The sequence below is a fragment of the Mytilus edulis genome, chromosome 10 (assembly GCF_963676685.1).
Source record: "Mytilus edulis chromosome 10, xbMytEdul2.2, whole genome shotgun sequence".
Classification (NCBI taxonomy): domain Eukaryota; kingdom Metazoa; phylum Mollusca; class Bivalvia; order Mytilida; family Mytilidae; genus Mytilus; species Mytilus edulis.
The window spans coordinates 79,216,937-79,229,129 of NC_092353.1; the positions used below are offsets into that span (position 1 = coordinate 79,216,937).

General features: G+C 31.2%; 1 protein-coding gene across 2 annotated transcripts in view; it reads left to right on the forward strand.

Annotated features, from left to right (window-relative positions):
• The first annotated feature begins 4,757 nt into the window (after positions 1-4,757).
• Positions 4,758-12,193, forward strand: part of LOC139491945 (centrosomal protein of 126 kDa-like) — a 33,177-nt gene continuing 25,741 nt past the window's right edge. For both annotated transcript variants that reach the window (XM_071279891.1, XM_071279894.1), the window contains exon 1: positions 4,758-5,076. In XM_071279891.1, the coding sequence (XP_071135992.1) occupies positions 5,057-5,076 (20 nt within the window). In that variant the 5' untranslated portion in view covers positions 4,758-5,056. The remainder of the gene's footprint in view (positions 5,077-12,193) is intronic.

Genomic DNA, 12,193 nt, shown 5'->3' on the forward strand with positions numbered 1-12,193 from the left:
TACAGTTGACTTATCCAGTTGACTTATCCAGTTGACTTATCCAGTTGACTTATCCAGTTGACTTATCCAGTTGACTTATCCAGTTGACTTATCCTGTTGACTTATCCAGTTGACTTATCCAGTTGACTTATCCAGTTGACTTATCCAGTTGACTTATACAGTTGACTTATACAGTTGACTTATCCAGTTGACTTATCCAGTTGACTTATCCAGTTGACTTATCCAGTTGACTTATCCAGTTGACTTATCCTGTTGACTTATCCAGTTGACTTATACAGTTGACTTATCCTGTTGACTTATACAGTTGACTTATCCTGTTGACTTATCCAGTTGACTTATCCTGTTGACTTATCCAGTTGACTTATACAGTTGACTTATCCAGTTGACTTATCCAGTTGACTTATCCTGTTGACTTATCCAGTTGACTTATCCAGTTGACTTATTCTGCTAACTTATCCTGTTGACTTATCCAGATGTCTGATCTTGTTGACTTATCCAGTTCCTCCATCCTACTGATTTTACTTGAGGCTAGGTCATCTGTCATTGGGTAACTGCCTATGACAGTAAACGTTACCCACACTATCTTTAAAGTTGTTATTTTTTTTTACACTCCTTTGCAATAACGCCAGTTTCTTTCTTCTTTTCTTTTCTTTTTTTTTCCGGTACAGAGTTGACTTCATACTGGAGTGTTTAATAACTCCACAAGGTAAATCATTGTATAAAAATAAATAGCAACCAAAGAATCACAATTATTAACATTGTACAAATTGGCAAGTTCATGTCTAGTGATACTGCATCTGTCCAGTGAACAAAACAAGGAGTTGTCGTAACGTTTCGTTGTTACACTGGTCTTTCTTATTCGATGACTTACCCTCGTTCTGCTTTTTCTTCGATTTGTGTGTTTCTATAATGTTTTGAAGCTCTTAACTGATGTTTGATCTTGTTTCTCAAGGCATTGCAGTTTATCCTCATACAAAACATACGAAATATACAGGATGTGTTTGTGTTGACTTTGATTTCTAATCGAATATAACGTCGGTATAAGCAATGAAATAAAGTCAAGTTTAAATTCTAATTCGTGAATGGCTCGAATGACTTGAAACCACCTGAGTTCACTCGTGCATGAACTCAATCTCCCAATCGAACCGAACTTAATATAATTAACCCAACACGTGTCAACTATAAACAAACAACGTTTAACATGTTCGATTTTGTACAACTTTGATAAATACATTCATCAGTGAGATCCGATAATGTTAAAGGTGTTTTTGAGGTTTATATTTCCCCACTTGCGTTAACGAATGAGTTTTTAAATGTACAGAAATAACATTTTGGACACTAGCATGTTAGAGGTTTAATTTCTATTGTCTGTATTCTTGTTTGGTGATACCATCACGTACACTTTATATATACCGTCTCATTGATCACACGAATCACATTGTAGTACATGTTGATTTTTGGCTAGTTATTGATTATTTGTTACTGTCTGGTCGCTTGCATGCATACAGAACAGGGATACTTGATTAGACCTTCATAAAGGTTCGCATACCTGACCTCAATATAGCCATATCATATCAATAAGCGATGGATTTGGCGTTGCTGTATAAGAGAGGGGCGAAAGATACCAGAGAGACTGTCAAACTCATAGATCGAAAATAAACTGTAAATGTAATATTAATGACATGGACAAAATTTCCTAGGAAAATTAGTCTGGGAACATAAACTTTATTAAAAGAATTGATACACAACTCTATATAACAATATCAAAATATAACATTTTTTTACATTACAAAATAAAGGGCATGGACGATTTTACCTAGGAATATTAATGACATGGACATAATTCCCTAGGAAAATTAGTCTGGGGACATACATTTTATTAAAAATATAAACAAACAACTCTTATAATTTTCCATTGTTTAAACTTAAATGATTTGATTCATTAATATTTTTCCTATAAAGAGGACATGGACGTTTTTACCTAGGAATATTAATGACATGGACTACAACTCCTAGGAAAATTAGTCTGGGGACATAAATTACTAACATCGGACAAAAAATACTAGTAAATTTTGTAACCATGGACTTTTTCTACTAGTTATATGTGTCCACCCAGACATATTTTACCAGGACAAATTTATCTCTTACATAAACGCCATGGCTAAAGAACAAAAGTCAAACAGACAAAGAAAAGTACAAGAGACACAACATAGAATACCAAAGATGGGTACTACAGAAAGAAAAACAAATATATAATAGTATAACGTCTTTACTAACGTTGATGTTTCATTGAAGTTTTTATGTATATTTGTGTTATTTTTGCATGTAACACTGTGACACGGTAGATATCTTAATATTCAAAGCTAAGATCGGTAAAATGAATATTTTCGAGAGATTGTTTACATTGGTTATAATGGGGGCTATTGACAGAAAGTGAACAAATGGAAACCAATGGTGCCCCTATTCTTGCCGACTTGTTCCTTTATTCATTAAGAGGCTGACTCAAACAAGAACTTCTTAGGAAGAAAGACAAGAAGTTAGCAATATCCGTTAATTTTACTTTTCGCTAAATAGATGATGTTCTCTCGCTAAATAATTCAAAATTTGGTGACTATGTTGCACACATCTATCCGATCGAACTAGAGATAAAGGATACAACAGATATATCTATGTCTGCATCATATGCTGACTTATATCTAGAAATTGACAATGAGAGTCGGTTGAAAACAAAACGAATGACACAAGAGATGATTTCAGCTTCCCAATTGTGAACTTTCCATTTCTATATATATCTCTCTATTGAAACGATTTTACCGGGCTAGAATTTCATATCATGATTTCCTTGATAGAGGGTTGCTGCTCACTATATGTAGCTATTAAACAAAGAGTTTTAAATGGTGTAGTTAAAATCATGGCATTCGTAAATTTTACGGATGCCATCACGAGTTGGTTGACCGTTATGGAATAACGGTTTTACAGATGATATCGGATATGTTCCTTATGTCGTTACTACAACCCCACGACGGGTGACACATGTGGAGCAGAATCTGAGTACCTTTCCAGTGCACATGAGATCACCCCCGTTTTTTGTGTTGTTGGTTTTTTTTGGGGGGGGGAGGTCGTGTGGCTTAGTCTTTAGTTTTCTATCTTGTGTGTTGTGCACTATTATTTGTCTGTTTTACTTCTTTATCCTTGGCGTTGTCAGTTTATTTTCAATCTACGAGTTTATCCGTCCCTCTGGTATCTTTCGCCCTTCTTTGGCAGATAGTTGCCTTTTTTCACTCATTTGTGTTGTTATGATTTTTTATGAGTTGTTGTTCGGTGTGGATCAGTTTTATCTAGTTGTGCTATAAGATAAGTTAAGATCAGATAGTTCTATTAACCAATCAAATGAATTCAAAATAAAGCTCAGTGAATGATTAGATCGAATGATTAGAATGATCAAGTACATTTAAAGTAAAATCATGAATACACATTCACACAAAGTAAGATAAATAAATAATTAACATAAAGTTATTTTGGTAGCCACTATGACCTGGATAAATTACATATAGTTGTATAATCCTAGGTCTATGGGAGACAAATCCAGTTCGATTTTATTATATATTTTTTTCTTTTTAATTTTTTCAAACTAAATTGATATTTTCTAACAGTTTCTTTCATTTTTTTAAAATTGAGTGCAACAATTAAGGTTAGTTCAAATGAAAGAATTCAAACAAATTTCATTTCATCAGATAACCTTGAAAAAATTTGATTTTAGAATTTATCTTTTAGAACATGACATTTTAAAAGTAAGTGTAGTTTGTCTTCAACTGTGTCTTACATTGATTTCACTTTCTGTCTTTAGCTTTAATAACAATATACCTCTCTCTTCCGATTTCAAGATCATGACAGCTATTTCTAAATTTTGTAATTATTTGCCTGTCATTTTTTGAAACTTATTGTTAGATATTGTTCAAACATAAAAATATTTAAAAAAAAACTTCTGCAAGTTCTTATTAATTGCCAGACTGTATATTGGTACACTTCCCAGAATTGCTTTCTAAACTACTACCAAATTTCATTAAATTTTATTGTTAGAGATTTTCAGTAAAACTTTTTTTTAATATATGGTTTTGATTTCAAGTTTCACTGGTTTACAAATAGATAGTCTTAATCTAGGACTTTAAATATATGTTTAATGCTTCCTATCCAAGATTCCTGGTTAGGTTTTTCAATCGATTGGGATAGATTTGTTTTGGCCTCCCATTGAAAGATAAATGTCATGAATGGTAGAATAGTAATATTTGAAGGTCAGGCATTATCAGTCATAAGATGGATCTAATATTTTATCATCATGATCATATTGATAATTACACAATAAAGTGTAGGGAGTAAACCTTTTTGCCATGTTTGATGTTTTTTTTTATTAACTCCAAGTGAAAATTTATTCAATTAGTTATTTATTTATTAATTTATCATAGTTTTTTAGTTCCAATTTTTCTCGTTTCTTCATTTTTCGTCGTTATTCTCGAACCGTAAACTTATTCAAAACTCTTAAGTATACAAGTTCATACTTATAAGCAGAGACATATAATTGTACTATATGTCTCTGTTATAATTAATAAGTCAAAAACTGAAAAAAGAAAAAAAAAAGAATTAACGTATCGGATTCTTGACTTGTACGTGGCCTCTTCCTGGTTTGTGTCTATATATAAGTATCAGTTTGGTTATTAACTGTATCGCCTCAGATGCGCAGTGATTCTGAAAACTTGTTCATTCCTGCGCATACGTAACCAAAACAATATGGCGGAAAATATTTTGATAGAAGTGCTTGCCATGTGAAAGAATGTGTTCTCTGTAAAAAGCTCGCCTTTACAAAACATAAAAATACACAATCTATATTTAATACCTTTTTAACAATTGAAAATGTCAAACATTTCGTTATTTCGCGTTTGAGGTGAAGTGAAGCGGTAAAATATTTCATTTTCTGTGCGGAAAATGAGTTTCACACTGTTTCATCGATAGCTGAAAAGGTTACATTCGACAACGTAAAAGTACCAACACTGGAGTAGTCATGTTAGCAGGAGCATATTCGTATCCTTACATTGACCTATTTGTCATAGATAGTTACTATACAATATATAATATAATGTCTTTTTACCATGACTAAAAACTTTCCCATATAGTCTCTGTCAGGCAAGGTAAAATTTAGTCCAAATAATTATGACGTCTTGAACGGCGTCAAAGAAAAAAATTATAATAGCCTTTCAAGACGTCATAATTATTTGGACTAGGTAAAATTGGCACCATGTTTTTTGCTGAAATTCTATAAAATAAAAGTTTAAATCCTTTAGTTTCATGCTAGATCATGCTATTTGACAAATTGACACCATCAAATCATTTAGGGAATTTGTCAAAGTATTATTTTTTGACTATTTGCGGACCATAGAGCTACGGATTTTTCCTATTTCAAAACGTTCGGAATTGCGACCCAGGTTCAGGTCGCACTTATTTCTCAAAAGAATATTGTTTATAATCCATGCAAAACTTGTCAATATATATGGTTCGTTTCGTTAGATATTTTTCTAGGATATGACGTACCTATTTATGTTTGAATATTCATTTCCTTAACACTATTATCTAATTATTGCCATTTGTATACATTCTCCGCCTTTTTTATTCGGCCATATTGAATCTCGTCGTGACGTCACGAGAATCAAGAAAAGATAACTCTATAGGAAAACACTTGTTGGTATGTTTATGTTGTCTTTTATTTTATTTTCATGACTTTTTGAATGAAAGTACGTTTAATTAAGGTTAAATACTAATGGAAATAATAATTCTTTCAAGCTTTTTAAATATTTCGTATGAATTAATGTTGTAAAGTCTTGAAAACACTTGATTCTCGCTTAGAAATAAGTAAACAAACCAACACATGTTTTTCTAAAAAAGTTATCTGTTCTTGTTTTTCATAGGCGTTCCTCACCTCCAACATAGGAGATCGAGGATATTTGAGTTATCTTTTCTTGATTCTCGTGACGTCACGACGAGATTCAATATGGCCGAATAAAATAGGCGGAGAATGTATACAAATGGCAATAATTAGATAATAGTTTTAAGTAAATGAATATTCAAACATAAATAGGTACGTCATATCCTAGAAAAATATCTAACGTAACGAACTATATATATTGACAAGTTTTGCATGGATTATAAATAATATTCTTTTGAGAAATAAGTGCGACCTAAACCTGGGTCGCAATTCCGAACGTTTTGAAATAGGAAAAATCCGTAGCTCTATAGTCCGCAAATAGTCAAAAAATAACATAAGGACCTAAGAGCTACGGTTCCGCAGCTATAGAAAGAGTTGACCAATCTTAAAAAAACTTGGTATGACCAAAGCTTAATAAATTATAACCTGCTAAAAAGTTTCATAACTATAGGATACATGTATATATCATAGACAAGATGTTAAATTCTATATCATCTTTCATTGTCTTTGCATGTTAAATTTTGACGTTTAAATTGAAAAATTTCAACTATCAACATTTGAGGCTTTAAAAATTAAAATATTGCAAAAAAATACTTTTGAAATGCCTTAATATGTAATTTATCATGTACATGTACTAAAAGAAATAGAGTACTCATTTGATTTATCAGACTTAGCATAATTATTCAAGTCAAATTTATATGAGCCTGCACCTAAAAATTGAGGTTTTACAATGAAGGGGGGCCTTACACATGTTACATGAAGATGAAATATTTTCCAGCATTTTAAATTTGTGAAGCTTTTTGGTTATAAATAATCCTAACATATGTATTGAATGTACTTTAAATGGAAAGAAAAGTTACAAATAACATATATCATATTAGTTTAAAAGGGGTCTTAGGCCAAGTTGAAGTAAGACTGGAAATAATTTTGGGTGAATTTAGGCCGTGCCACATTATGGCACATATTTACATTAAAAAATGCATATTGAGGCTATAAGAAATAAAAAATTATGTCTTTTTTATCATTTCTATACTCATGTGACATGTACTTTAAATGGAAAGAAAATTTACAAATATCATATCATATACCCTACTTGCAATTTGAGGCATTAAACATGGAGAAATAGATTTGGATGGGGTATCAAAATTAATGGCAAGTAACCCACTGTCAACACTAGGGACTATATTCATGGACAATGAAAATCAAGGGACAACAATTGTGGTCTCGGGCCTAGCTACTGTCCTACCTTTTATTGTGTTTGCACTGTATAATCCTGACCTTCACATAATTCAAGATTATTTTGTATGGTGGAATCCGACGTTGACATTGTTATTACCAGAAGTGTTGCCGTGGAGTTCCGTATGCTCTCCATTTTCTTGTCTCTCAAAGCTTTTCATCATCTCTACGTAAAAAACGCGGGAAATTGTATCATCAATGACAATGATATTACTGGAGAGTAACAAATGATATGGAATAAGGGATCCTCATAGAAACCAAGATGGCGGTTTTACAATGTAAATAATCTTGAAAAATGTGAAGGTCAGGATTATACATGTTATACAGTGCAAACACAATATTAAAAGGTAGGACAGAAGTGGATTTTTGGACAGGGTTTAATTCTGCTAAATGAAAAACATCATTTCGAGTAAACGCGGCTGATATTTTATTTTTTTTGACAAAAAACTTGGTGCCAATTTTACGTGACAGCAACTATAGTTGAATATATTGTTGTAGTATTATTGATATTCCTCTATTCGAAGAACGAGTCTACTTGTATTGTCTGTATCTGAATTGATACACCATCTCTTATTCCAACTTACATGTACTATAATAGAAAAATCTGTAATTAGGTAAAATTTGGTTTATTTCAAAGATCACTAACAAGTTATTGATATTGCCTTATTGCTCAAGACTCTCGCTATACATTTTATAATTTCCTGTCACCATGTGATATAAATTCACAGATCTGAAAAAAAATCTGCATATTTGGTAGATTATGAAGCCATTTTTAAAAGGGGGAGTTCCAAGCATGACCAACCCCCTGGATCCACCACAGCATATTAGTACATTCCTTTTACTGAATCTTAAAGTTACCGGTATGTATAAAATAAACCAGGAAAGGGCCTCCCTTGATATGCCTATGAGTTAGCTATATAGGTTGTAGTAAACTTTAGAATGGAAATGTAATTATGTAAAAAGACTTTGAAAAAGATGTCAATTGAAAATTGTGAATTGTGATTTTTTTTGACATGCAAATACATGTACTACTTAATAAGTCGGAACAAAACAAAATAAGCAAAATATGTACTTTGTTGTGCATTTTGAATGAGTGTAAGACTAAGATAAATCCCTGTAAATGTTTTTCCTGGAGATTTATAGATTGCTGGGCATTTAAATAATGTTAATTAAACTCATAATAATTGGACATCTGAATTTTTTTTAATCTGACTACATTTGTAGCTACAATGTACATGTATCAGTTGTCATATATACATGTACATTATATTTGTACAAATGTACATGTATAGACCTTCTGACATCAGTGAACAGTGCACTTACTAGTGTCCACATCCTACATACATATACAAATGTAAACCAGTATTTACATCCTGGTAGACACAATTGAAATTTTCAAAGCAGTCTTTATTTTAAAGTCTTAGTATCACAAGTAAGCATTTGGTACAATGTGGTATTTCATTCCACTTTATTTTTAAACCCCTTAATTTTTGCATGGTCATCTAAATATGCTCAAACCTTGATTGCAGGTGCATACATGTACATTTGTAGGTAAAATAACTACATCCCCTTTTCAATAAATGTTTACATGAAAGTAAAAAAGGTAATACTGTACACATGAAGTGACATGATAAAAATGAATATTGCAGACCCTTTATAACATAAGTCAAAATTTTAAAATTTAGAAAATACACCAAATTTATAAAAAGTGGGATTACATTTGTACTTCTGAAGGAGGAACCCTTGATTACATCATAGTGTTTCCTGCAGCTTTTAAAAAGGGCAGGGTAATTGTTAGCTCAGAGGGCACATTAAGCGCGAGGGACAACAATTTTAGGGCACTTACTTAATATAAACAGGCAATTTCTATAAAATGGATTCATTTAAAACATACTAGTTTAATGCTATAAAAAGGACATATACATCTGTCATCAATCATTAAAACAAATTGTTAAACAAGAAAAAGTGTTTAAAACATATATGTGTCATCACACTTCAGCCATGGCCTCCCCTCTTTCCAATTTTTATTAAATTTTGAACTGTGCCCAGAATTATGTCTTTCCCTAGTTGGAGTTGCAATAATAAAAACGAAAGTAATTAATATGCAAGTGATTTCGTGAGATCCTTGGCCTAACTCAACTTTAACTTTATATTATCCCTTTGACAAAAGTTTATTTTTACCTCCGAACTAACACCGTTGCAAGTGCTTAACCATTTTGTAATAAAAATCTACAAACATTTGAAAAAATGATAAAAGCTTTCTGCATTTTGCGGCCTGTATCTCATTTTCTTCCTCACGTTTTTGCTTCATCCGATTTGTTGATGGCATGATTAGTATCTGTATTCACTATTCAATCTATTGCAGTTTGCTAATCAGCTGATTACGAAATCGATTACAAAATGGCGTCCTAGTGAACTTTTGTTTACGTTTGAAGGGAAATAACTCGAGCGGTATTCATAAAATATGTCAGATGATGATCAGAAGTGTTACATTAAAAGTATAAATATTTTAAGAATAATACATGTACATGTACATGTAATTATGAGATTTTGATTAAGTTCCATATTTATCCAAATTTAATGAATGGTTGCGATTGGTGCAGCTATTGTACTGTCCAGTATCTTTTGCTGATTCCTGACTCCTTACATGTATATTACTTTACAATGTATCAATTAAATGCTTGATAACTACAAGATGAAATTTACATTTTAGTACACATATTTTTATAAAACTTTGCATTGGCTTTTGTTTATTAAAGATGTTTTGAAAAGTTTATACTACAAATTTGAGTTACTTCCCTCTAGCTGTTAGCCTGTATTATTTTGCAATTTAAATTTTAAGGCATTTAAATTTTATTTGTTAACTATTTAGTATTTATGCATACATTTTGTAATTAAAACATTGATAACTGGTTGTACCTGCATGACCTTTGACAGTTATATGTGTGACCTTGACACTGTAGATTAGGATCAGGCTACAATGTATAGCTACCTGCAGTTTTGTCTTGAAATATTTCCAAAAATCTAATTTAACATGTATGCTTTAAAAATTATGAGAAGAAATATTGGCATATCAAAAGGGTTTGTTGATTGGTTAAACTGAAATCACAAACTTGATGCTTTCAGCAATATGGTCTGGGGTTAATCACAAAGATTTTTGGTCTTACAATTATTATGTAAATTTTATAAACATGTACATTGTACAATTAGTCCCTGCAAGATTTTTTTAAATATTATACAGTTATATATAAATTTTCCAATCTGACACTGTCTTTCTTCAAATTAAAACCATGATATCTACATAACAACACAGTAATAAGTGTTTCTGATCGATGAGTAACAGGGCATTTTGGTGTACATCAATGAGACAGCAATCCACTAGCATATTCAGTCATACAGGATATTGTATCAGTTATTCATGTACAAAATTCTAATTTTATATTTACATCAAAAAAATCAGGGGAAAAGAATACATGTATATACAACACTGTAAGATATCAAAGATGTCGACTTTTTTAACATTGTACATGTACATGTACTTATTGCGCTTTTAAGTGATAAAAAAATTGCAGGCCAGTTTCTCAAATAAATTTAGAACAATGTGTTTATGTCTGACAGACTGACAGTGTCGGATCATGCAGTCATTTACAAGGTCACTAAACAATTGCATTTGCAACGATCAGTAATAATTGGTTTTAGTCCAATTAAGTGATTGAAGCATTACTGGACCAAATGACCAGTAGGATTTTTAATTTTGTCCAAATCATATGTGTCAACGTCCTGTAAAAAAAGAATCTTGTCTGGTTCAGATTAATGGTTTACTGAATTAAATGCTTTGGGAACCACTCGACTGTCCTGTGTATTATATATTTATATGGAAAGGAAACAGCATTTAGGACCTCTACATATACGTAAAATTCATTTGTAATACATGTAGGAACAAAGCTTTCAAGGTCATTCAAATTGTTTTTTTTTTATCTCTTAAATCTCAATTTTTAATTTCAATCATATAAATAGTTTTAAAAAAACAAAAAGCAAAATACCAAGGCCAGTTAGCTTTATAACTTAATTGCAACAGCATAAAGTATTGACTTTCAAGCGTTAAATGAGAATGGTTAATTTGTGGCATTGTTGAAAAATTAATTAGCTGTCAAATCGTCAAAATCTAATTTAAAATAAGAATAGAACATGTAGAACATGTCAGATGAGTTTAAAAATATATTGACATGAATCTATTTATCTAAAAATTGTGTCACAGTTAAATGGTTTTGTAAAGATTGTTTTAATTCAATATTTTATTCGTAAACTTTAAAGACTTGAATACTATTATTGTTATTTATAATTGTATGCACCTTTACCGTCAAGTTTGAATTTGAAAAAAAAGTATAATGGTTTGTAAAGAAATAATTTTTCACATATTTTCATTTGCAAGTTAATTTCTTCATGTGTATACATGTACAAGTCTCTATGTATGTTAACATAGAGAACAGATGCACTTTGAGTAAATATATATATATATGTATTTTCAACTCGTCTAAACATCAACCCAACAATGTTAGATCTGTAAATTTGCTTTCGCAAATTTTTGGTTCTTCCCTCGCCGGGATTCGAACCCATGCTACTGTGATATCGTATATATGTATTTTGACAGACTGTGCTCTTATTTTTCAATTTTGAATAATAAACATTAAAATAAGAAGATGTGGTATGATTGCCAATGAGACAAATAATTTTACACCAAAGTTCAAATGAAGTGGTTGTTATTAGCAATAATAGGCAACTATACAGACTTTAATTAACAATGAGAAAAACAGTATTAACTAAGCTATAAAAGACTCCAACATGGAAAAATTTGAAAACAGTTCAATTGAGAAATTTAACAGCCTTAAATAAATCAAAACATTTTACGAAAAAGACAGACAGACACGATCATGAACTTACGACAACCACTAAACTACAGACTCCTTATTGCGATGAAGTTAG